General features: G+C 44.7%; 1 protein-coding gene and 1 non-coding gene across 3 annotated transcripts; both read left to right on the forward strand.

Moving 5' to 3' along the window:
• Positions 1-640: 640 nt before the first annotated feature.
• On the forward strand, positions 641-733 carry TRNAI-UAU (transfer RNA isoleucine (anticodon UAU)). The gene is given in 2 exon segments: positions 641-678; positions 698-733. It is a non-coding gene; the product is annotated as a tRNA-Ile (tRNA).
• Positions 734-1,077: 344 nt separating this feature from the next.
• On the forward strand, positions 1,078-23,210 carry FBXL12 (F-box and leucine rich repeat protein 12). 2 transcript variants are annotated; one of them, XM_073555680.1, is made up of 3 exons: positions 1,078-1,244; positions 2,575-2,647; positions 15,801-23,210. In XM_073555680.1, exons 1-3 carry the CDS (start codon positions 1,165-1,167, stop codon positions 16,599-16,601), a joined length of 954 nt encoding a protein of 317 aa, XP_073411781.1. In that variant the 5' UTR covers positions 1,078-1,164; the 3' UTR covers positions 16,602-23,210. The 2 variants fall into 2 exon arrangements, with proteins under 2 accessions (XP_073411781.1, XP_073411780.1); XM_073555679.1 differs by having other exon boundaries at positions 1,126-1,356.
• Positions 23,211-26,539: the final 3,329 nt, after the last annotated feature.

Genomic DNA, 26,539 nt, shown 5'->3' on the forward strand with positions numbered 1-26,539 from the left:
CGAGCAGCATCTCACATCCTGACCCCGAACAGCACCTCACAACCTGCCCCCAGCAGCACTGTACAACCTATCCCTCAGCAGCACCTCGCACCCTGTCCCCCAGCAGCACCACACACCGTCCCCAAGCAGCACCTCACACCCTGTCCCCCAGCAGCACCTCACACCTTTCCCCCCCAGCAGCACCACACAACCTGACCCAGAGCAGCACCTCACACCTTGCCCCCCAGCAGCACCACACACCGTCCCCAAGCAGCACCTCACACCCTGTTCCCCAGCAGCACTTCACACCCTGTTCTCCCAGCACCTCACAACCCTGTTCCCCAGTAGCACTGAACACCCTACCCCCAGCAGCACCTCACACCCTGCCCCCCAGCAGCACCCCACACCCTGACCCCGAGCAGCACCTCAGACCCTGTCCCCCAGCAGCACCTCACACCCTGACCCCGACAGCACTTCACACCCTGACCTCAGCAGCACCTCACACCCTGTCCCCCAGCAGCACCTCACACCCTGTCCCCCAGCAGCACCTCACACCCTGTCCCCCAGCAGCACTTCACACCTTACCCCTCAGCAGCATTTCACATACTGTACTCTTGTGATTTCACCATGTCACGGGCTGCCCAGCTCTTGCTCCATAGTTGCTCCAGTGGCGCAATCGGTTAGCGCGCGGTACTTATATGACAGTAACTTGTGAGCAATGCCGAGGTTGTGAGTTCGAGCCTCACCTGGAGCAGAATGTTTTGATGACAACGGTATTATTTTTAGAATAATATTCAGTAAATCCTTTTGAATTTTGTACTATGGAAATCAATATCAGGTTTAAAAAAAATAAATAAAAATATAACGAGACCAGGAGAAAGAAAAATTGAAAAATGTTTCTGCCCGGTTTCGAACCGGGGACATTTCGCGAACGTGATAACCACTACACTAGGGAGACTTCCACAGAATATAGCTGGTGGCCTGTAATGATAGCCTTGTGGTCATGTGACAATACCAGTAATACGTCATGTTAGTGAATACGGGTTCTGTACACTTTCCCTGCCAGTCACGTGTGCCTGCGCTGCATGCCAAGCTGTAGCGACGCTCTGTCCTCCAGTGGCATCTATGGTATAAGAGGATGCGTAGCTGATGTGAGACGCTCTGCCCTTCGTCACAGTTGTCTCTATGGTCGCCGTTGACAGTCGTGAGGCGGAAGTGCACTGTGTCCATGGAGATGGGAAAGATGTCGGCCGCGGTGCATTATGGTGAGACCTCCAGCGGCATATCTACGACTCCGACCCTGTCGTGGCTGCCGGACAGCGTCCTGCTAGAGGTGCTCAGCTTCCTGTCTGTGAGGGACCTGATCCGGAGCTGCCGGTGAGAGGCTGGGGCGGGGATAAAGGCAGGGCTCCCTGGGGGCTGTGACCCTTCTGAGCATGTGCCGTAGTACTACAAGTCACAGAGGGGAAAGCAGTGGATACTGGGACTAGTAATGTCGTGTACCAAAGATGCGTCCTTCATTCTACACAGTGACCATAGGTGACATATCTGCGGTGAGAGATCGGCCGACCCCCCCCCCCCCCCCCCCCAATACCACCAGTGGCAGGAGAGTGCCCCCCCCCCCAATGCCACCAGTGGCAGGAGAGTGCCCCCCCCCCAATGCCACCAGTGGCAGGAGAGTGCCCCCCCCCCAATGCCACCAGTGGCAGGAGAGTGCCCCCCCCCCCAATGCCACCAGTGGCAGGAGAGTGCCCCCCCCCCAATGCCACCAGTGGCAGGAGAGTGCCCCCCCCCCAATGCCACCAGTGGCAGGAGAGTGCCCCCCCCCCCAATGCCACCAGTGGCAGGAGAGTGCCCCCCCCAATGCCACCAGTGGCAGGAGAGTGCCCCCCCCCAATGCCACCAGTGGCAGGAGAGTGCCCCCCCCCCAATGCCACCAGTGGCAGGAGAGTGCCCCCCCCCAATGCCACCAGTGGCAGGAGAGTGCCCCCCCCCAATGCCACCAGTGGCAGGAGAGTGCCCCCCCCCAATGCCACCAGTGGCAGGAGAGTGCCCCCCCCCAATGCCACCAGTGGCAGGAGAGTGCCCCCTAACACCAGTGCCCCCAAGCCACCAGTGGCAGCAGAGTGCCCCCCAATGCCAAGTGTGCTAGTTCAGTTCCCACCCCCCAATGCCTGCAAGGTCAGCAATGTGCTTCTATGCAATAGTGCATCCCTAAAATCAACAGAGCCAGCAGAGTGCTCCCCTTATTGGTGGGACCAGCAGAGTGCTCCCCTCTAATAACAGGGGCTGTCAGCCCATTCCGCCTATTACCTGGGCAGTAGAGTGCGTCCTCCAGTATCCCGGGCCAGCTGAGTGCACCAAAGCCCTTATACCAACAGGACTAGTGGAGTGCAGCTTAATATTAGCAGGGCAGGCAGCAGAGTGGTCCCCTCCCCCATACCCGTCCATGTCTATGCTTCTAGGACTTCTGCCAGCGTGGTGTGAGGAGGAAGGTCCCGGCAGGGCACCACACACACATGATGTAGGGATCAGTCACTTTATTTTCCAAAAGTAACGCTTCTTGTCATTGACTTTTTTTTTTTCCTCTTCAAGGGTCTGCAAGAGGTGGAAAAGGCTGATTTTGGACAAGTCCTTATGGAGATACGTTGATCTGACACCATACAAGGTCAGATACTCACCGATCGTGTTTTTTGTCCACTCGTGTGTCTGTCAACTGACTGCCACACAGGATTGTCCCACCTAAAGGGGTTAATGGCACAGTGCACAATGCAAATGAGGAAATCTGGAGAACATGTGTTTCCCGTGTGATTTTAGGTGGGGTCCTTAGGAGTCCCAAGACCACCCTGCCCAGGGCTCCTCATCTGGAAGTGACCCTGCTAGGCGATGTGGCCACTGGTGTCCCAACATCATCAGGGCTTACTTTCCTTGCAGCCATGTTTTACATTCAGCCATATAGAAAGTAATGCAGATCTGAATGGAGGAACATTACAGGAACCTTCTGGGGTATCTGATCCTGATATTTGTAGTGCAGGGTCTGAGGGGGTGGGATGTGTCCAGATGCGGCTTGTTATGTGATCCTGACCAGTCTGCATTGCTCACATGCTGAGCACGCACATCACCCAGGCAGACAATCACTAGTCTCAGCGGTGAAGCCTACACATACAACATGCAAACTAAGAAGCCAGTGATTGGCTGCAGCGGTCTTGTGCATGTACGCCATGTCAGGAGCAGTAGGAACCGCTTAAACTGTAAGGATTTTTTGAGAATCATTCTTTAACACCTTAGTGTCTGCCGGTGCATATTCTATGGCTGTCATTTAGGATCATAAGCGCATAGCATCTCCCAGAGGGTGCTGTCTGAGTGGATGGGTGTCAGCTGTCCACTACACAAGGGGGGTTTGTTTTTTTGTGAGATGAGTTGAAGTTTTTCATTGTTTGTTTTATAGGGGGGTCCGGTACTTACGAATCATCACATGCCGCTATGAGGATTCTCCGGCGCCTTGAGCGGGCAGTCATGTGACCGAAAGTATGTGATTGGCATACATGTGGTCACATGCTTACTAGACGTGTGCGACCTTGCTCAGTTTACTTCTATTAAGCAAGGCCGGGCACGTCTAGTCGTAATGTGACCGAAAGTATGAAAATTGCATCCTTGTGATCACATGACGATGCTCCTGGCACAGGAGAATTCTGACAGTGCATAGTGTGTGCGATGTGACGATTTGCAAGTCTGCAGTAACATAGAGTGACTGCAGACTTATTGGGGGCGGAAAACCCCTCTAAGGCATTTGTCAAGGTCACCAGCCAGTCAATAAGGAGACAGATGGACACAGTCTGGACTCCATAAAGTCTAGATTCCAACTTCAGCTAGAAACGTGGATCATTGGTCAGAGAGCCTTTGTCTGCCTCATTAGCGAGTGGTTCTGATGAGTCTTTCGCCTGAATCCTGTAGGATTTAGGTGAAACCACCAAGGTAAGTGCGAACCGAGCCTTAAACTGATACATGGGAAGCAGAAGGAACAATTGAGCAGCAGTTATGGATTTTTCTTTTCTTGTTCCTGTTTATGCCATTCACCATGAGGGTCAGAACGATTACAGCGATACCAGATTTATAAAGGGTTTTTTTTTGTTTTTTTTTTTTAATACCATAACTCAAGAGTTATAACCTTGTTATTTTCTGCCCACAGGGCCATGTGGCAGCTTGTTCTTTTGCGGAACGAGTTAATGTTTTCAGTGATTGCATTACTTTTCCGTACAAAGTTTTGATTGCTTTTTATACCATATTTTGTTTAGCTTTTCTTTTTTTTTTTTTTTTTTTTTTTAATCTTATGGGATTTAAAATGTTGCAACAACGGTGAAATCAGTTATGGTTTAATCTAAACTTTCTGGTCTGTTCTGCGCTCCATTCTGCCGTGAGCTGAAAGCCCGAATGCTTTCCGGCATAGAGTTGGTGACGGCTGTTGCTGATGGCATGTCCTTATTTTCGTTCTGTGTTTAGGTATAGAAGTCTTATTACTATGTCAGCGGTTGATTGTTTCCAATTCTATGAGTCAGATGGCCGCGTTACAGGTACATTACTGCACATTTACGTCTTGGCTGGTAACTGTGGTCTCTACACAGCTGTCATATCACAGGAAACTGGTGGTTCGTAGGAAACCAGTAGAGCTTTACAGGTTATGTTGCCAGATGGTAAAGGAATCAGGTTGATTTGTTACAAGAAGGCCCTATAAATCTGACCTTGTATGTTGTAAATATACTGATGACTGTCTATGTGGATGGTGAGCGGACTGCAAAGTATGTCCTACGAGGAATGGATAAAGGATCTGGTAATGTTTAGCTTGCAAAAATGAAGGCTAAGAGGAGACAAAATAGCTGTCTACAAATATGTGAAGGGCTGTCAGTGTAGAGGGATCATCCTTATTCTCATTTGCACATGGAAACAGAGAAGCAATGGGATGAAACTGAAAGGGAGAAGATACAGATTAGATATTATGAAAAAAACAATTTGACAGTGAGGGTGATGAGTGGAACAGGCTGCCACAAGAGGTGGTGAGTAGAGTTGAGCGAATATCTTCGGTTCCTCGCTTACTCGGCAAGCTATAGCGCTTGCCGAATAAGCTACAGTGGGAACCCGCTTCCTGGATCACGCCCGCTAACCAGCTGATCGCAGCTGCATGTGTCGCGACTGTGTCACAGTCACAGCACATGCATGGAGAGCCTGTGTGTTGGGCTTAAATCGGTTTTATCTGATATACCAACACTATGCAGTGTTTATGAAGTGTAATGAAAATGATACAGGGTTTTCTAAATATTTTAGAAAATCTAAATCTGAAAATTGTGACGTGCATTTGTATTCAGTCCCCTGAGTCAATGCTTTGTTGGACCACCTTTCGCTAAACTTATTGCTGCCAGTGTTTAGGGGTCTGTCTTTACCAGTTTTGCTCATCTAGTGGTGACATTTCTGCCCTTTCTTCTTTGCACACTTGCTCTGCCTCAAGAGATTGGATATCTGTTAACAAAATTTTTCACGTCTTGCCACAGATTCTCAATGGGATTTAGGTCTAGACTGTGACTGGGGCCGTTCACACGCATGAATATGCTTAGCTCTAAACCATCCATTGTAGCTCTGGCAGAATCTTTCAGCAGACCCTAAACGTGAACCTACACCCCAGTTTCTAGTGTTCTGCAGCCTCTAACAGGTTTTCCTCCAGGATTGTCTTATGTTTAGCTCAATCCATCTTCCCATCAACTCTAACCAGCTTCCCTGTTTCTGCTGATGAAAACCCTTCCCACAGCATAATGCTGCCACCACCATGTTTTGATAGTGGGGATGGTATTTCAGGGTGATATGCAATGTTAGTTTTCCGACACTTATAGTGCTTTGAATTTAGCTGAAATGGTTCTTTGGTCTCATCTGACCAGAGTACCTTCTTCCACATGATAGCTGTGTCCCCTACATGTCTTTTTGTGAACTGCAAATGGTACTTCGTATGGCTTGCTTATATGCCATATGACTAATAGATGTCCTGCGGACACATTCATCCACCTGAGCTGTGGATCTCTGCAGTCACAGTGGACTTCTTGGCTGCTTCTCTAATTAGTGCTCTTCTTGCTTGGGATGTGTGTGTGTGTGTGTATGTGTGTGTATGTATGTATGTGTGTGTATATATATATATATATATATATATATATATATATATATATATATATATATATATATATATATATATATATATACACACAGTACAGACAAAAAGTTTGGACACACCTTCTTATTCAAAGAGTTTTCTTTTCATGACTCTGAAAATTGTAGATTCACTCTGAAGGCATCAAAACTATGAATTAACACATGTGGAATTATATAATTAACAAAAAAGTGTGAAACAACTGAAAATACTGTGTGTCTTATATTCTAGGTTCTTCAAAGTAGCCACCTTTTGCTTGATTACTGCTTTGCACACTCTTGGCATTCTCTTGATGAGCTTCAAGAGGTAGTCACCGGAAATGGTCTTCCAACAGTCTTGAAGGAGTTCCCAGAGATGCTTAGCACTTATTGGCCCTTTTGCCTTCACTCTGCGGTCCAGCTCTCCCCAAACCATCTCGATTGGGTTCAGGTCTGGTGACTTTGGAGGCCAGGTCATCTGGTGTAGCACCCCATCACTCTTCTTCTTGGTCAAATAGCCCTTACACAGCCTGGAGGTGTGTTTTGGGTCATTGTCCTGTTGAAAAATAAATGATGGTCAAACTAAACGCAAACCGGATGGAATAGCATGCCGCTGCAAGATGCTGTGGTTCAGTATGCATTCAATTTTGAATGAATCCCCAACACTGTCACCAACAAAGCACCCCCAACACCATCACACCTCCTCCTCCATGCTTCACTGTGGGAACCAGGCATGTAGAGTCCATCCGTTCACCTTTTCTGCGTCGCACAAAGACACGGTGGTTGGAACCAAAGAACTCAGATTTGGACTCATCAGACCAAAGCACAGATTTCCACTGGTCTAATGTCCATTCCTTGTGTTCTTTAGCCCAAACAAGTCTCTTCTGCTTGTTGCCTGTCCTTGGCAGTGGTTTCCTAGCAGCTATTTTACCATGAAGGCCTGCTGCACAAAGTCTCCTCTTAACAGTTGTTGTAGAGATGTGTCTGCTGCCAGAACTCTGTGTGGCATTGACCTGGTCTCTAATCTGAGCTGCTGTTAACCTGCAATTTCTGAGGTTGGTGACTCGGATAAACTTATCCTCCACAGCAGAGGTGACTCTTGGCCTTCCTCTCCTGGGGTGGTCCTCATGTGAGCCAGTTTCTTTGTAGCGCTTGATGGCTTTTGCCACTGCACTTGAGGACACTTTCAAAGTTTTCCCAATTTTTCGGACAGACTGACCTTCATTTCTTAAAGTAATGATGGCCACTCGTTTTTCTTTACTTAGCTGCTTTTTTTCTTGCCATAATACAAATTCTAACAGTCTATTCAGTAGGACTATCACCTGTGTATCCACCAGACTTCAGCACAACACAACTGATGGTCCCAACCTCATTTATAAGGCAAAAAATCCCACTTATTAAACCTGACAGGGCACACCTGTGAAGTGAAAATCATTTCCGGTGACTACCTCTTGAAGCTCATCAAGAGAATGCCAAGAGTGTGCAAAGCAGTAATCAAAGCAAAAGGTGGCTACTTTGAAGAACCTAGAATATAAGACATATTTTCAGTTGTTTCACACTTTTTTGTTATATAATTCCACATGTGTAAATTCATAGTTTTGATGCCTTCAGAGTGAATCTACAATTTTCATAGTCATGAAAATAAAGAAAACTCTTTGAATGAGAAGGTGTGTCTAAACTTTTGGTCTGTACTGTATATATACTAATTGAAAAGCCCGGGCATAGTAACAAACTGTGGTTAGTTATAACAAATTATAATGATTATATTGCACATAAAAACCGTGCATCTAATCCTATCCTGTGTGATACTGACTGCTGAGCCGTGTATCTAATCCTATCCTGTGTGATACTGTGCTCCCCCTGCAGTCTGTCAGAGGGTGGTCTGTGTTGGCACGGTAATAAATTGTTATTTCCAACTTTACAGAAGGACGATAACACCATAGAAATGATAAGAATAATAGGCCTCAGTTACCACAACTGTCTACAAAGAAAACTGTTGCTGATAGCAGCCAATCACAGCTCAGCGTTCATCTTTTAAACAGCTCTGGGACAGCGTGGCGAGTTTTGAGTGGCGACTTTTGTGTTTGAACTTTTATGTGGCGAGGTTGGTGTATGTGTGGTGGAATGTGTGCTGAAGGTGGTATATGTGTTGAAGCACGTGGTAGTGTGTGGCGCATTTTGTGTGTGTGTTCATATCCCTGTGTGTGGTGAGTATCCCATGTCAGGGCCCCACCTTAGCAACTGTGCAGTATATACTCTTTGGCGCCATCGCTCTCATTCTTTAAGTCCCCCCCCTTGTTCACATCTGGCAGCTGTCAATTTGCCTTCAACACTTTTCCTTTCACTTTTTCCCCATTATGTAGATAGGGGCAAAATTGTTTGGTGAATTGGAGCGCGCGGGGTAAAATTTTGCATCACAACATAGCCCATGACACTCTCGGGGTCCAGACGTGTGACTGTGCAAAATTTTGTGGCTATAGCTACGACGGTGCAGATGCCAATCTCGGCGAGACACACACACACACACACATTGAGATATATATATCACTATGTAATAAACTGTGCAAGTGGTAAAAAAAACAGTTTTCTACAACAACATGCCGTATATACTCGAGTATAAGCCGACCCTCCTAATTTTGCCACAAAAAACTGGGAAACCTTATTGACTTGAGTATAAGCCTAGGGTGGAAAATGCAGCAGCTACTGGTAAATTTAAGAAATAAAAATAGATACCAATAAAAGTAAAGTTAATAGAGACATAAGTAGGTTAAATGTTTTTGAATATCCATATTGAATCAGGAGCCCAATATAATGTTCCATACAGTTCATGATGGCCCCATAAGATGCTCCATACAAAATACACCCCATATATTGCTGCACAAAGGTTAATAATGGCCCCACAAGATGCTCCCTAGAATATGTCCCATATGCTGCTCCGTAAAGGTTATGGCCCCTTAAGATGCCCCATATGCTGCCCCTATAAGATGCTCCATAGATTATTCCCCCATATGCTGCCCCCATAAGATGCTCCATAGATTATGCCCCTATATGCTGCCCCTATAAGATGATCCATAGATTATACCCCTATATACTGCCCCCATAAGATGCTCCATAGATTATACCCCCATAAGATGCTCCATACAATATGCCCCCATAAGATGCTCCATAGATTATGCCCCCATGTGCTGCCGCTGCTGCATTTAAAAATAAGAAAAAGACCTACTCACCTCTCCGTCGCTGGGGCCAGGTGCCGCTGCATGCTGCTGTCTGGCACATCTGTCAGTGACGTTCAGACTGCAGGGGGCGCGGCGTGCACTAACAAGTCACCGCGCCCTCTGCTGTCTGAACGTCACTGACAGATGACGTGCCAGACAGCAGCAAGCAGCAATGGACCCGTACAGGTGAGTATCGCTATACTTACCGGTCCTGGCACGGTCTCTGCAGCCCCCAGCTTCTCCGCGATCTCCCTTCCTGCTTTCAGCGGTCACGTTGTACCGCTCATTACACCTCATGAATATGCGCATATTCATGAGTGTAATGAGCGTTACCATGTGACCTCTGTAGGAAGGAAGGGAGATCGCAGAGAAGCTGGGGGCTGCAGAGACCGTGCCAGGACCTAACCCCCTCCCCCCCCCCTCCCCCTCCGACCCCCTGGTGTATATGACTCGAATATTAGCCGAGAGGGGGACTTACAGCCCAAAAAAATGGGTTGAAAATCTCTGCTTATATTCGAGTATATACGGTACTAAATAACATTTGTGCAGTATATGAATTTGTTCTAAGAAATAGAATTGCCTCCATCAGATCCTCCTTCGTAGATGACCTCAAATCTGACCTAATAATTTTAAGGCTAGAGAACAACCTCTCTACACTAACTTGGGTTGGAGGCAAAGCCGTAACCACATGGGCAACATCTCTAACAATTTCCGGGTATAAAGGAATTGCCTCATGCACAGTTTTGATGAACGGTTGAATTTTTCTATTTCTTTGAGAGCAAGTGAAACATTTTGCTGAAATATGGTCAATCTGCTTGTTATAGGAGACAGAGTGAAATCTTTTTCCTTGCGGCAATGCTTTGCCTGCTCCATGTCATCCAAATACTTGTCAAAGTCAAACTCCTCATCTGATGAGGATGAAGATATGGCAGCAGTAGCACTGGCAGGACCCAAGTCCTCTTGCGCCTGGCAGTCCTCCTGTAGGCCACTCATCCTAACTGCTACCTCTCAGTCAGAGCTTCTTTTCCTTTAGTAAGCTGTTGATCATCAAGCAGTATACGATGACTTGGGTCCACATAAACAGCTGCCAGAAAAAATTTATTTTCCAATAGGTATGTCTCTCTCCATTTTATTGAAGCAGAATTGCCATCTGCGATTAAACCTCCTCTTTGGGACAGGCAAAATAGCAAGTTCTTCCACTCCCTTATGAAAATGTCAGGAGCTAAATCCTCAGCTTTTAATTTTTTAGTCACCTGTAAATGGGTGATTAAGCAATTCCTTCAGTTCAGCCACCAGTGTCCATTGACCTTCATTTAGGGTTACCTGATGGTTCACCATATCTTTAAGAAACGGATTTAGTTCAAGCCATCACTCAATCATTAAATAAGTGCTGCCCCACCGAGTGGCTTGATCGACAATTGCCTCTTTCCCAGCACGTCTTTTCAAGATGGAATCAATTTTAGGGGTTCTGGCATCAATAACCAATTTCCTCACTTTTCCAATCAGATTTCCAGCATGTCCCTCTTGCAGACTATCTCTTATTGCCAGCTGCAGCGTGTGCACAACACAGCGCATGTGATGAATAGGAAAGTGTTTTGAAGCAGCTTCAACAAGATCATCTATTTCTACAGTATAATTTTGCTGTTCTTCTGTAGTAATATCTGTTTGTTCCTCAGTTACATGAACAGCACTGTGGCCTTCCATCTCAAACATACTGAATCCTAAATTTTCTTCTAGCTGTTGTTCATTACTCTCATCAGTTTAATTGTACTTATCATGTTTGATTCATTGTCCGTTACAATAGCAAGAACCTGTTCTTTTTTGCATTCATAATCTTGTAGAACTTTTTCCACTAAGGCCTGGAGAAACTGGCTGCTGTGATGAGCTTTAGCATCTTTTACTGCCAGTGTCTTGGTAACAATTTCTTTGTTGTCACAAACATATCGAACATTGATGGCAAAATAGTTCACTCTGTGTCGTGTGCAGGCATCCATTTTAAGAAACATGAAGCGTCTTTTGAGAGTCTTTTTAAGATCTTCCTTTTGTTTAAGGGCTTCTTCAATCACTAATTTTCTAATACTTTCTCTTTCCAGAGAAACACCAAGTTTGTGGGCCATTTCTCCATTAAGAGCTGTAAAAGCTGGTCATGCAAATAATGTTAATGGTACACCGTCCTTCACAACAAGCTGTATGAGCTGTGTTTTAAACATATCTGCTGTCATTGTTACAGTAACTTTGTCACTTACAAAATATCTTGTTAGTGATGTTTGAAATGCTCTTTCCTCCTCCTTTGCCTGGCACGAAGTGCTGGGCACAGGTTTCTTGATGCTGCTGTTATCTTTCTCAGTCACAGCTTTGAAAACTTCTGGGTGGAAGCGTTGTAAGTGTCTTTTTAGATTGGAAGCTCTTGTAGGAGCATTTTTTTCACTGCCTGAGTATGCACTGATTTTGGCATCACGGCATTTGTTTTCCACTGGGTCACTTGTCATACATTGACACAAAATATTTTTCATCTTGAGTCACTGTGAAATGCTCAAAAACCGCTGACTTCATCTGGAGCTTCTTAGACATTTTGTAATCCTATAAATTCACTCTCAAAATAATTTTGTCCTATAAAATAATGTATAATTCCAGCAAGAGCAGGGAACCATGTACAGTGGGGAAAATAAGAATTTGATACACTGACAATTTTGCAAGTTTTCCCACCTACAAAGAATGGAGAGGTCTGCAATTGTACACTTCACCTGTGAGAGACAGACTAAAAAAAATCCAGAAAAATCACACTGTATGATTGAAATAATATGCATTTTATTGCACGAAATATGTATTTGATACAATAGAAAAACAGAACTTAATATTTGGTACAGAAACCTTTTGTTTGCAATTACAGAGGTCAGACATTTCCTGTAGATTCTGTTTCTCTCAGTTGAAGTGTGCCTATGATTAAAAATTTCAGACCTCTCCATTCTTGTAGGTGGGAATCGACGGTGTATCAAATACATACTTTCCTCACTGTATAATTTTAGATAGAAATAAAACAAACTTTGCATAAATCAATAGTACAGATGACAAATATAAAGTTTGTAAAATATGTTATTAGATGGCTTTACTTTGAATTTCCAATCTCACGCTTTTCTTAGGCTACAGCTCACTAAATGCTTCACAGTCTATGAAGAGGGGAGGGAGCAAGTTTGTTATGTATCATACTCCAGGAACAAAGAAACTGACAACAGAGCTAATAACTTGATGTTTTGGCTTCTATACCTATACAAGTCCTCATCAATCCTGTTGCTGTATTTTCCCTTTATATTGTATGTATATTGTATAAAAGCTAGCTTCCCAAAAGTATGTGAGCTCAAAGAAAAAACAAACAAGCATCAAGCATACAGAGAGAACATACAGTATACTGGACTATTGATTTATGCACAGTTTATTGAAAGTTTAAATATGCTTTAAGAAGTAATTACCTTAATCTTGTTATCCTGTTCACTCTAACAATTCTTCTGAGATGAGTGCAGGCCTTCCTTCTTTCTGAGTGTGTTTACTTTGTACCCTTGTCTGTAGAGGAGGAGCTTCCCTGGTGCTGGAGTGCAGCACTGACTTGTCTCAGCTAAGGCCTGTTTCACACTTGAGTTTTTTCTGTCAGTGTAAATCTGCCAAAATAGCGGAAAACGGATCCACAGGCGGACTGAAAGAAATGGGGGACAGCGGATCGGCGGATGTACGGATCCGCCGATGGTAAAAATTTAAAGGAAGGAAAAAAAATTAATACCGGTCATCGCGCGATGAGAGATGTGGGGCTGGAGATCGCGCGCGAGGAATGGAGGTTGCGGGTAAGGGGGGGAGAGAGAATGAATTTTAAACCAGCAGCGACACGTGATTCAGGGTTAAAAGGCAAAAATGCGGATCCGTACTTCAAAAAAAAACGTTGCATGGTCCGTTCGGTGATTTCTGCGGACGCCAAAATTTTGGCGGATCCGCAGAAATACGGATGCAACGGACGGACAGTCATCAGTCAAAATCCGCCGATAATGAAAGTCAATGGGGAAAAAAACTGATCCGCAAGGAAAATTGGCGGATCCGTTTTTTTCACAAAACGGCGGATCTTGACTAATTGTGAAACAGGCCTAAGACAAAGCCTAGATCCTCAGGCTGCATTCACACCATGGGTGTAGCCAGGATCAAACCTAGGGGGGGCAGAACCTCATACTGCACACCTCAGCTGCAGCACACCCCTACACTTGAAAATAAAGCCTGCACCTTAAGAAGATATGGAGATGAATGCAGTCTATTTATTCCATCTATCAATTTACGTTGATGTGTTACTGAAGACAAGCAATGCCTGTCCTCGGTGTCCTTTTGAGCAGCTATGAGGTGTACTCGACTGGTGCTAAAAAAAATAAAATGAGTGTTAAGGTACTGTCACACTTAGCAATGCACCAGCGATATGACGCGGTCAGGATCGCTGGTGCATCGCGAAGTGGACGCTAGTGAGCTGCCACACAGGCAGATCTCACCAGCGACATCGCAGGGGTCGGGGGTCGCTGCTCACCTGTCAGACGCGGCGATGCTGACGTCCTCCCGCCCGCATCCACACGTCGCTCGTCTCCACAGCAGGAAGCCCAGCAGGAAGCTGACGACGAGAAACGGCCCAGGACGTTCTCGCGCGATCAGCGATAACCAGCAGGGAGCGGTCGGAGGTAAGTATCAGACATAGCGATATCGCTAGCAATATCGCTATAACGTCGCAAAAACCAGTGCCGTTATAGCGATATTGCTAGCGATATCGCTTAGTGTGACGGGCCCTTAAGTCTGTGTACTACCCGGCTTTCATTCTTTTTAGTACTGATAAGATATGGATAAATGGATAGAGCATATTTCTAATCTGCTTTTGCTTTTGAAAACATTATCTATGAGCTCAAAAACCTTTCAGGTGATGCGGTTTTTTAAAAAGCTGATCTGCTTTTGCAGCTGAAAAACGTATCCTCAAAAAACGCAGGAAAAACGCTGTGTGTGAATGTAGCCTTAGATCAGGAATAGAACAGCCATTTTTAGGACATTTCATAACTTTCCCAAATTCCTATGATAAATATTCAGCACATTCTGCATTGAACTACTGTACCCAATTTATTATATATTTTAGGAGTCTGTCCATTTTATTCCGACTCCACAGCCTTGGTGGCGACGTGGAAATCTCAAGGCTAGTAGAGGTGGCTAAAACCTTAGGAAGAGTATTTGCATTGAGTTTTGTTTTTTCTTTTCTTTAAAGTCTCTATTGCTTTAGGCTGTGTGCACACGTTGCGCTCTTTTTTTTTTTTTTTTTTTTTTGCGTTTTTCCGCTGCGGAATCGCCACGAAAACGCATCCCATGCAATCCTATGGGTTTCTGCAATGCTGTGCTAATGCTGCGGATTTTTCCGCTGCGGAATCACATAGCGGAAAAATCCACAGCATGCTCATTCTTTTTGCGGAATCGCGGCGATTCCGCTCACATAGGATTGCATTGAAACGCTTACGCATCTAGCTATTCCCACCATGCGCAAAGTAAGTGGATCATGTGCGGATGGTACCCAGGGCCTTTAGGAGAGGAGACTTTCCTCCTTGCCCTGGGTACCATATTCCTGTAAAAAATAGAATAAAAATAAAAAATAGAGATGTAATCACCCTCCGGCGGCCCCCCGAAATTCTTCTCGCCTCTCACCACGCTCCCAGCATCTTCCGGTCCCAGTAATGCTTTGCGCGAATTACCGCTGATGACGTCGCTCTCTTGCGAGCGTGATGTCATCTCAGGTCCTACGCACAAAGCATTACTGGGGCCGGGAGTGCCGCAGAGCAGATAGGGAGCTGTCGGAAGGTGAGAATAACAATATTTTTTATCTTTTTCTATTTTTAGCATCCTATGTTGTACTATTGATGCTGCATAGGCAGCATCAATAGTAAAAAGTTGGTCACACTTGTCAAGCACTGTTTGACAAGTGTGACCAACCTGTCAATCACATTTCCACCTGATGCTTAAAATCGCTTGGAATGCGCAAGCGAAAAACGCTTGCAAAACGCTTGTTTTTCACGGGAAAAACACATGCGAATTCGCATGCGTTATACTCACGGCAGGAGTTGTGGAAATGTTACGGAAATTTCTGCAACATTTCCAAACGTGCGCACATAGCCTTAGGGTGCTTTCACGTTCCGTTTATTCACCCATTCAAGGGGCCCTGTTGGGGCTTTTCGTCATTTGTGATTCCGTTATCCTTTGCATATTGCTGTTTGTCAGTCACTGACATTCTTTTCACGATTCCTTTATATACTGCCCATGGTAACATAAAAAAGCCTTTACTAATTAGTCAGATTTTTGTAAAGTTACTAATTTTTACCTAAATCCAGACCAGTTGTAATAAAATGTTTCTGTTTTTAAAGTGTATAACCATTTGTATCTGTTTCACAGCTGAATTCGAAGATCTTGTGGCATCTGTTGAGGCATTGGCTCGGGACCAGCCTGCAGACCCTGAAAATTAAGGGCCTCTTAAAGTCGGTGAAGAAACAGGAGTTCCTTACACCAGCCGTCCTTCAGGTCCTTGAAAAGCGTTACCAGAGTCTAGAATACCTCCATCTCCAGGAAACAAACCTCCGCTCCGTGGGCTACGACTGTTTACCATCCACCTTGAAGACGCTTGAACTGTCAGAATGCGAGGTCCCACTAATCTGGTTCAAAACCACCGGCAAAACCAAAGAGCTCCTGAAATTAGAGAATCTCATCCTGAACAAAGTGTCCTCTTTTTCCAACCAACATTTAGAGATCGTTTGCAGCCAGTCAAGCCTAAAGAGCCTCTGCCTGTCTGGCACCTACAGAATTAATGACATTGGGGTTCAAAAAGCAGTTCCTTACCTGAAAGAATTGGAGCACTTAAAGTTGAACGAATGCGACATAACCGATATCACTTTACACTTAATCGGCTGCCACTTGAAGCATCTCCAGACCTTAGCGCTTCTAGATCTCCGCTATTTAACCGATGCAGGTCTGGCCTGTCTATCTGGAATGAAGACCCTAGAGAAGTTGTGGTTGGACTACTGCATCGGTTTCTCCGCCCCGTCTATTGTTACCGTGAGCGGCAGCCTCCCTGTCCTGACCTTTCTCAGCCTCAATGGGATCTTGTTTGAGAGCCAAGGAATAGATGAAATACAGAAAAGCCTCCCACACTGTACAGTTAATGCTTTCTCCAACACGGACAATCTTAAAAATAAATAGTGTCACCTGCGAAACAACACAACGCAACCTTGCTCCTATGTTCTGAACAGTGCCGGAATTAGGTGCCTATATAGCTGCTTCTCTCCTCCGTTCTCTGTGCTTATGTTATTTCCTCTACAATGTACACTGAAATATTATATCTATTGCAGCATAAGGGTATGTTCACACAGCGTCTTTTTCTGGTGGTCAATAAGTTTTTTTTTCATGCAGAAGACTCTTCCAGAAACACTTTTTTTTTTTTTTTTTTTTCTGGAGTTTTGTAAACCTAAAGGGTCTTGTTTTTCTTAAGTTGCTTCCTGAGCACCTTTTTAACTTTCTATTTGTCCTATTGACTTGCTTTAAGTATCGAGTGTCTTTCTAGCAGAAAATGGCAGAAGTATGAATATGTTACTTTTCTAACCTCATCACGAGGTTGTGTGCTTGCATTCCATGCAGGCTCAGGTGCTGAGCCCGCTTGTTTTCTCTCAAATTGCAGCTGATTTTCATCAGCTGACTTGTGCACCTAACAGCCGCGGCTGTTAACATGTTAAATGCTGCTGTCAATCTCTGACGGTGACATTAAAGGCTGGGTCCACATTGCGTTAGGGGGGTGCGTTTAGCATTAACGCTATGTAACGGATGCATTAACGCACCCATAGACGGCAATAATGTAGCGCATTGCTAACGAATGTCATAAGCGGCATGCGTTAGCGATGTGCCGTCATTCTGTGACGGACCCTCGGAAGCGGTCTGCAGCGTTCGAGGGTCCGTCACTGCTAGCGCAGATGGAGCATCTGTACTAGCGCGATCGCGTTAGGGAGTAGCGTTAACAGTCCGAAAAACGCAATGGGTTGAACGGACTGCATTAACGCTATGTGAACCTGGCCTTACATAGTCACGCTGGAAGCATGTCATTAATCTTGCCCATGGGTGCCCCATCATATGATCACGACGCGCTGATGGGTTGGCATGACAACCTGGGGTCTGCAGGAGACCCCTGTGGTTGTCATTTCCGCTTTGCTATGAGTGCCGCCCAGTGGCCTGCACTCATACCAGATGATCAATTCTGCTACAAATAGCAGGGCTGAAGCACTACTATGTGTAACACAGTCGATCAGATGATCGCAGCTTTAAGTCTCCTATGGAGTCTATTGAAGCAAGTTAAAAGCAGAAAAAAGGTTTTTAAAAATATAAAAAATGTAATGTAAAGGTTCAAATCATCTCCCTTTTGCCCCATTAAAAATAAAGCAATAAAAAACATTTATCGCCGCGTTCAAAAATGTCTGATCTATCAAAATATAAAAAGAATTTACTAGAAAAAAAAATCAAAATGCCAGAATTATACTCTGGATTTTTTTTTTTTTTTTTACCACTTAAATGAAAAAGAACCTATGCATGTTTGGTGTCTACAAACTTGTAATGACCTGGAGAATCAATGGCAGGTCAGGCCAGTTTTAGCATTTGGTGAACATGGTAGAAAAAAGAAAAAAACAATTTTGGAATTGAACTTTTTTGCAATTTCACTGCACTTTGAATTTTTTATCCCATTTTCCAGTACAAGATGTGGTAAAACCAATGGTGTCTTTCAAAATTACAACTCATCTCACAAAAAACAAGCCCTCACATGGCCATATTGACTGAAAAAATAAAATGTTTTCTACCTCTGGGAAGAAAGGGAGCAAAAAAGAGAAACTGAAAAACCCAAGGTCTTGAAGGGGTTAAACGCGTGGCGTCTTTTGAAAGGCTGATGTGCTTTTAAAAGACACTCCAAAAATTGGACATTTGAAGAGCAAGTCATGTTATACAACTGGGCGGAATGAAAAGGTGCAGTGTGAACATACCATATGGTGTACAGGGAGAGCTAGATTTCCACATAGCTAAGCCTTTTCTTAAACTTTTTCCAGACACTTATCAAAAAGTGGCATTTTGAGTTGAGCAAAATAACTCCCAGGATCCTGTGTTTGGCAGGTACCACAAGCCCAAGGCTGCCGGGCTAGAGAATGCCAACCTCTTCCTACCTCGGACATGCCCAGTGCAGTACCATGCATGCGTCACGGCACAACAATGATATCTCGTTGGACCTGACGGAAGGTAGGAGGACGTTTCACGGGCCCTGGTCTAACCTGACGACTAGTCCAAGGTCTTGCAAATAGTTTTTTGCTCAACTTGAGGGGCTCATTCTGAAATCGGTGATCTTTCATCGGTGTCTATATGTCACAACCAGAAGTGTTTATTTCAAAAATACAGAACAGGTGTCAGTCTTTCAATTCTAGTTCCACGCCTGGTTTTAGCACTTGTCAGTGGTTCTTTATCAGTGTTCATCTGAAAGAGTCCTTAGGGCATCTTAAGCATGGGATGAAGGATCTGTTAATTACTGATTGTCCATACTAAATCTCCTTTATATACCAGTCGCCCCTTCATTTTACTTTAAGGGATTATCCTGATTAGAAACCTGTTCACTTATGCCGTAGAGTGTATTGGCTACAGTGAAGAGACCGGCCTACTATTTTATGTGTATCGATGAGGAGTCGGGAATCCACCTTCCTTATCTCTAAAAGGAAATAACGACTGGGCATGTTTAATTTCTATGTGCTCAATCTTCTGTTCTCATGGGAGATAATCCACTATCAAAGGTGTCTGGCGGTGGCATATTTTCCTCTACACATGTGCATGTGTTTGAAGGGGGGTTCTGCTTTTGGCTGAGTGAGCCGCTATTGAAGGTGTATAGTACCATTACTTCTTCAATAGTCACAGCAGGACTCCCTGTGCACTCCTCTTCCATGTGTGTCTATAACGTGTCCTCTACTGGACCCTAGCCGCCGGTTGCCAACCGCTGTATGTGTTGCTTTCTTCTAACGATTACTGATACAACGCAGTGGAGCGTGATGATGTCAGCGATTGGTTTTATCGAATGTTCTTCTGGCAAGTCACACAATACTGGTCTTTCCTTCCTTCTCATAGGATGTGTCCCCTTGCAATCGGCATCTCGCTCATACATGGACAAGACATAAATGTGATTATTTGGGTGGATATTGCAGGATGACAGAATCTAACTTCATGTGATACAATAGGAAGAAAGTTTTATGTTTTCAGTATTATCAGATGGTGCAGTGGTGATATAAGTGAAGATACCGTCTGCTATATTATGTTCCCGTGAAGAAAAGCAATCAAGAAATGATTTGTGTTTCACTGCTTAATCGAATAATTCTGTTCTTTTGGTATGACTTAGATGACTTTGTACCTCTCTATCAGACTGTCTCCTGTTGAATGAATCGGGTCATCATCTCCACTGTAAATGGGAGTTCCATACTCCTGTCCGAACCGTATTTGACAAAATCTGCCATATATTAGGAATCTTCTTTCTAAATGTGATAATGTTGCTGAAATCGTCCACACCTGATCATGGATTATGAAAATTCCTAGAAAGCTCAACTGAACTTTTCAGTGAGGGTCCCAAAAGTAGGACCTCCAATGATCAAATCTTAAAAGCCGTAAGTCCTGAAACAAGAAGTGTGGTTGAACCTCATCTCTCTTTGTGTGACTTATATACGTGCATGGAAGAGTAGAAGCAGTAAGATCTTCTTTTGGGAGCTGTTCCCATTTATCATATGGGAATTTAGTTCTTAAGTTTGACCCTCGCGTTATGCACACAACGGTACTACAAAGCCATAGAACAGGAAGAAAAAGTTGGACGACGGCCGTTTCACGCTCCCTTGCGCTTCTATGGGTCCTGTCCAACAGATTGGATTTTAGAAACAGTGAGTGCCACCCTTTTTGCTCTTCAGTATATGGATTTATGCAATTGTTTATATGGGTTGGCACCCGTGAATCCGTAAGGGCGGTGTATTTGACGATGTAATCACACGTGGTGGATATTTGGGTTCAGGTGTTGCAGTGGTGCAGGATTTTCTCCTCTACAGTATTGATCCCGAATGTCATTAGGTTTGTTTGTGGTTTTAGGTCTGACTTCTATCGTATATCTGGACAGTACCAAAATAATGAGAATCAACACATTGCTGATTTATTTTTTAACCTGGCTTAATGATGGGTTGTATTTAGGGAGGAAAACAAAGGGTGCACTCTTTTGGCATCCCTCATTTTACTTTTTGTATGGATGCTGAACCTGGAATATAAATTGGCTTCTACAAGGACAAGCATCTCTGAGAAAAAGGCGAAGATGTTTTTGGCAGAGTTGCGATAAGTCTGGGTGGGCTTCCTTTCATGAATTCCATTGGTGGACACTGAAACTATAACAGTGACCAAGTCTTCAATTATTATGGAATCGCATAAGGCAGGAGAGGACGAAATGTACAAGACTTCAGGACGACGGCCGTTCCGCGCCAGTGTGCGCTTCTACGTTTTTAAAGGGACGGTGAGTGCCACCATATTTCTGATTCAACATTGAAGACTTGGTCACTGTTATATTCCATTGGGTGTGCACCCAGGTACCCTGTAGTAGGTACACCGTTGAGCCACAGTTATAATCCCACTATGTTTTCCTGTGAAGTCACAGTGGAGGTGGGGCACTGTTTACAATTTTCAGACATGACGGACATACCAGGTTTAGACATCCGTTCCAGGTTTCCCCAAAACAAGGAAAAATGTCACAGATTATGGGCCCGCTTCATGACTGCTTCCACGCCAAAATTTTGACATGAAAGCTTCGAAAAGTTGTGAAATTTTATGTGCAACTCAGAGGTTGCGCCCAAATTTGAAGACTTATGGCTGTTTTCACACCAGTTCCTTGATGCACTAACAAACGGAGGAGCTGGAGTGGGTTGAAGGTATGTAGACTGCACCATGTCATATTCATGACGAGCGTCAACATTCACTACGCCACAAGTCTTACTCCAGCACGGATTAAGGATTTGTGGAGATTTGCACACAGAGGTTTACGCCACTGTTCTGGCGCTCCTGATTCATGAAAAGACCCATTCATCCTCAGACCAGCGTGAAGAATGATGGCCTTGATGTATGGGGCCCTACGTGTTAAGGAACTCTAATGCAAGTATTTTGGCTCAGGCACCCTGCTTGGGAAACTGGTTGTGCCTCCCTGACATGATATGTCTTCAAATTATCATTTTAAGTTCAATGCCTTCTAAAATTTGTATGAAATTTCTGACCAGGTGTTTGTTTCGTATGGGTAGTATTCAACAATCCATACTTTTTAATCACGTAATGAATGTACAATTTCCTTACCTCCTTCCTGCAGGGATTCCTCACAGCTTTCAAGATATTATTGATGCCATTCAATAGGAATTCAATTTTTTTTTTCCAGTTGTCCAGTTTGACAGGGTAAAAGCAATGGTGTCGTTCAAAAGTAAAACTCAAGCCACAATAAAAAAAGCCCCCAACATGGCCACATTGAAGGAAAATAAAAAAGTTATGGCTCTGAGAAGAAGGGGAGCAAAAAACAAAAAAAATACCCGTTAATAATCCAATAGAAGCATTCCCGTGACTGCCTCGTTAAGCAGCAGAGTGCGCCGATCATCCACACCTTCAGTAAGTAAAATACTTAGCAATAAAATCCTATTACTTCCCTGCACTATTGCCATTTATTTACTGATTTTGTTTTCATCTTCGGTTTTGACTGGTGGCCAGTGTGAACATGTGCCTACGCTCTGCCTGCCCGCCAACTTATATTCCAGTTCATCTCTCAAAAGTTTTTCGAAATTTTTGCCTGATCCGCCCATATCTAGTCCTTAGGCTGGGTTCAAATTACGTTTAGGCAGTCCGTTAGACGGTCTGCGTTACACCGCGGCATAACGTGGTGTAATGCGGTCCGTTAACTCTGCCATTGCCCTCCATTCGCGATGTGCCGTCATTCAGTGACGGAGCCTCGGACGCGGGCTGCAGCCTCTGATGCTCCGTTACCGCTAGCGCTGTTGAATCAGTGCTAGCGGGTATAGCATAACGCGATTGCGCTATGCTATACCGTTTAACCAGCCCGTCAACCCTATGTGTTGAACGGGCTGGTTCAACGCAATGTGACCCTGGCCTTACACTTTAAGGATTAGCGATGTACACTTCTATGTAATAGGATGTTTGCTTGGAAAAAGACAAAAAAAATGTAGATTTCTGAATGAAATGCAGCTGCGCAGTTTACTTATTTCCCATGTGTTTTTCGTCAGAGAATTATTTGCGGTATATGACATATGGGGCTTTATTTATTTTTATTTCATTTTGCTTCCGCACCTTGTGTTTAGAGATAGAAATGTGGATTTTAATTTCTTGTATAACATTTTTACTATTTCTAAATATAAAAAAAACAATGTTTTTAAAGCAAAGCAATTTTCTGTCAATGTTCCAGTTATCTTTATTCATTTGGAAACGACGACTACGACTGCCAGTTAGGATTTAGTCTTATTTACTTTGCTGTAAAAAATGTTATCTCCCCCCTCCCTCAGCCTAAGCCCCTCGGTCCTGCCATTTGATGACACTCCTTGTCACTAAAGGGCCGCAGTACAGCTCCCAATATGGCTGACTCTTGGGAGCACATCGTACAGTTGAAGGATTGTGCACATTTCTCATTTCGTGCTTCTCTATTTATATGTATTGTTAACATTAAAAAGTCATATCCTGAAATAATGCAATGTAAACTTTGCTTTAATAAATGTTTGTTTTGTAATATTTTTGATATATATTATTTTTTACTTTTTGTAATTATACCTCTGGTGTTTTTGGCTTTAGTTGTTTTCCGTAAAAAAAATGCATAAATCCTTCATTGCTATTTGACGCCTTACACAGGTGCGTACACTGGCGCTACATACTTGAATGCCAGCTGCGTTGTACAGCCAGCACCTGCTCCTAATGGGAAGAGTTGGCTCCGATCGCTGCTGTTAAACCATTTAAATGCCACTGTAAGTCTGACAACAGAAATTTAAGGGGCATTCCCATCTCCAAGATCTGTCACTGTAGAAGTGGTCAAAACCATGGATACCTAAGCTACCACAATGCCCTTCACATGGAGTAAGCAACATTGCAAATCAGAAGAAGTATACTACATTTGTAATTTGAGGTATTTGTGAATATTATACCTACTACATAATGGGATAGCCAATGTGGAGCTGGGAATATCCCTTCTAAAGGGATAACCAGGACTTTGTTCTCTTTGCCAACAGAGAAGTGCCTTTTCCAGTCTGTTCTGTCATTAAGGTGTCCCGCTAATTGACAGTCAGCGGGGAGCCGCTGTTAACCAGTATGTGGTACTATTAAGATTAATTATTAATCTAGATTAGATAAGACTATATGAAGTGAAAACAAGAAGACAAACATGAAATAAGGCCCAGCCGGACCTAAAGTGCAAAGACGGTGCAAAAAAAACCATACCTGTTGATTGTAGTTGAAGGGTCTTCCCCCAAAAGGGTCTATAGCGTGTGTTCCCTGTCAAATTTAATGACACCTCTAACAAAACAGACTATCACAGGTATAAAAATGTCAAAAAGACTCACATGCCACTCCTTTTAAATGTCATTTTAGCTTTTTGGTGCAAGGTGTCATAACTCAAAAACATTTGTAACTTTAAAATAAAACCTGTCTAGCAGTGTGAGATACCAATTCCCGTTATGATGTAATAAGACTGGAACACTCTCACAAATTAACAACTTGCAGGACTCAAATAGCCCGATCCGACATGTTCCATTCACATGGGCCTAATCTCGGCATGTCATATCCAGTGCATAGTATTTGGTGCCCTGCTCCTGATGCGTTTCCTCAGGCAGCAGATTGCTCGGGAGAGGACATATGTATTGTTATGGATTACCATCCCATCTTAATAGCACCGTGTCACCGCTGATGCCCGTAGCTATGCGGTGAGTGTGGGTCAGCGCTGTCTGAGCTTTAAAACTGCCATGTTCATATCTCATTGCGACGTCATTTCCAGGATTGACCGTGTCTGGCATTGACACGCATATGTCTCTTCTGGCTGGTGCATCCATTGGCACAAGTAAGTGCACTGCTCCAAAAAATAAAGGGAACACTAAGATGTCACATCATAGATGTCACTGAATGAAATATTGCAGCTGAAAATCTTTGTTCATTACATAGTGGCATGCGTTGAGAACAAAAAGCATAAAAATGATCAATGTAAATCAAAATTAATATCCCATGGAGGTCTGGATTTGGAAGGATACTCAAAAAGTTGAAAATCAAATTACAGACTGATCCAACTTCAGTGGAAATGCCTCAAGACAACGAAATGATGCTCAGTGTGTATGACCTTGCTACAATGCCTGGGCATGCTCCTGATGAGGTGGCGGATGGTCTCCTGAGGGATCTCCCAGACCTGGACTAAATCATCCGCCAACTCCTGGACAGTCTGTGGTGCAATGTGACGTTGGTGGATGGAGCGAGACATGATGTCCCAGATGTGCTCAATCTGGGGAATGAGCAGGCCAGTCCACTGCTTCATTGCCTTCATCTTGCAGGAGCTGTTGACACACTCCAGCCACATGAGGTCTGGCATTGTCCTGCATTAGGAGGAACCCAGGGCCAACCACACCAGCATATGGTCTCACAAGGGGTCTGAGGATCTCATCTCGGTACCTAATGGCAGTCAGGCTACCTCTGGTGAGCACATGGAGGGCTGTGCGGCCCTCCAAAGAAATGCCACCCCACACCATTACTGACCAACTGCCAAATCGGTCATGCAGAAGGATGTTTCAGGCAGCAGATCGCTCTCCACAGCATCTTGAGACTCTGTCACGTCTGTCACATGCTCAGTGTGAAGCTGCTTTCACCTGTGAAGAGCACAGGGCGCCAGTGGCAAATTTGCCAATCCTGGTGTTCTGTGCCAAATGCCAGGCATCCTGCACGGTGTTGGGCTGTGAGCACAAACCCCATCTGTGGACATCGGGCACTCAGACCATCCTCATGGTGTCTGTTTCTAACAGTTTGTGCAGACGCATGCACATTTGTCACCTGCTGGAGGTCATTTTGCAGGGCTCTGGCAGTGCTCCTCCTGTTCCTCTTTGCATAAAGGCTGATGTAGCGGTCCTGCTGCTGGGTTGTTGCCCTCCTACGGCCCCCTCCATGTCTCCTGGTATACTGGCCTGTCTCCTGGTAGCGCCTCCAGCCTCGACACTACGCTGACAGACACAGCAAACCTTGCCACAGCTCACATTGATGTGCCATCCTGGATGAGCTGCACTACCTGAGCCACTTGTGTGGGTTGTAGAGTTTGTTCCATGCTACCACAAGTGTGAAAGCACAACCAACATTCAAAAGTGACCAAAACATCAGCCAGAAAGCATTGGTACTGAGATGTGGTCTGTGGTCCCCAGCTGCAGAACCACTCCTTCAGGGTACCGTTACACTTAGCGATGCACCAGCGATCCCGACAACGATATGGATCGCTGGTTCATCGCTAAGTGGTCGCTAGTGAGCTGCCACACAGGCAGATCACGCCAGCGACATAGCAGGGGTCGGGGTTCGCTACTTACCTGCCAGACGCGGCGATCCTTACGTCCTCCCGCCCTCCTCCACGCGTCGCTCGTCTGCGCCACAGGAAGCCCAGCAGGAAGCGCCCGACGAGAAATGGTCCAGGACCTTCTCGCACGATCAGCGATAACCAGTGGGGGAGCCGGTCGGAGGTAAGTATCACATGTAGCGATATTTTCTAGCAATATCGCTGCTACGTCACAAAATCGGTGACGTTACAGCGATATTGCTAGCGATATCCCTATGTGTAACAGGCGCTTTATTGAGGGTGTCTTGATAATCTAATATATAAAGCTCAATGTGTGTGTGTGTGTGTGTGTATGTCCGGGTTAGGCATCCGCACCGTCGCAGCTACAGCCACAAAATTTTGCACAGTCACACGTCTGGACCCCGAGAGCGTCCTAGGCTATGTTGTGAGGCGAATTTTTAATCCCACGCGTTCCAATTCACCAATTCATCAAATGGATTTAAGCCCAATAGATATTTTTCTGAAACTAGTCTCACAGGAACTAAGAGATCTT

The sequence above is a fragment of the Dendrobates tinctorius genome, unplaced genomic scaffold (assembly GCF_039654945.1).
Source record: "Dendrobates tinctorius isolate UK_male_01 unplaced genomic scaffold, ASM3965494v1 ptg000228l, whole genome shotgun sequence".
NCBI lineage: Eukaryota > Metazoa > Chordata > Amphibia > Anura > Dendrobatidae > Dendrobates > Dendrobates tinctorius.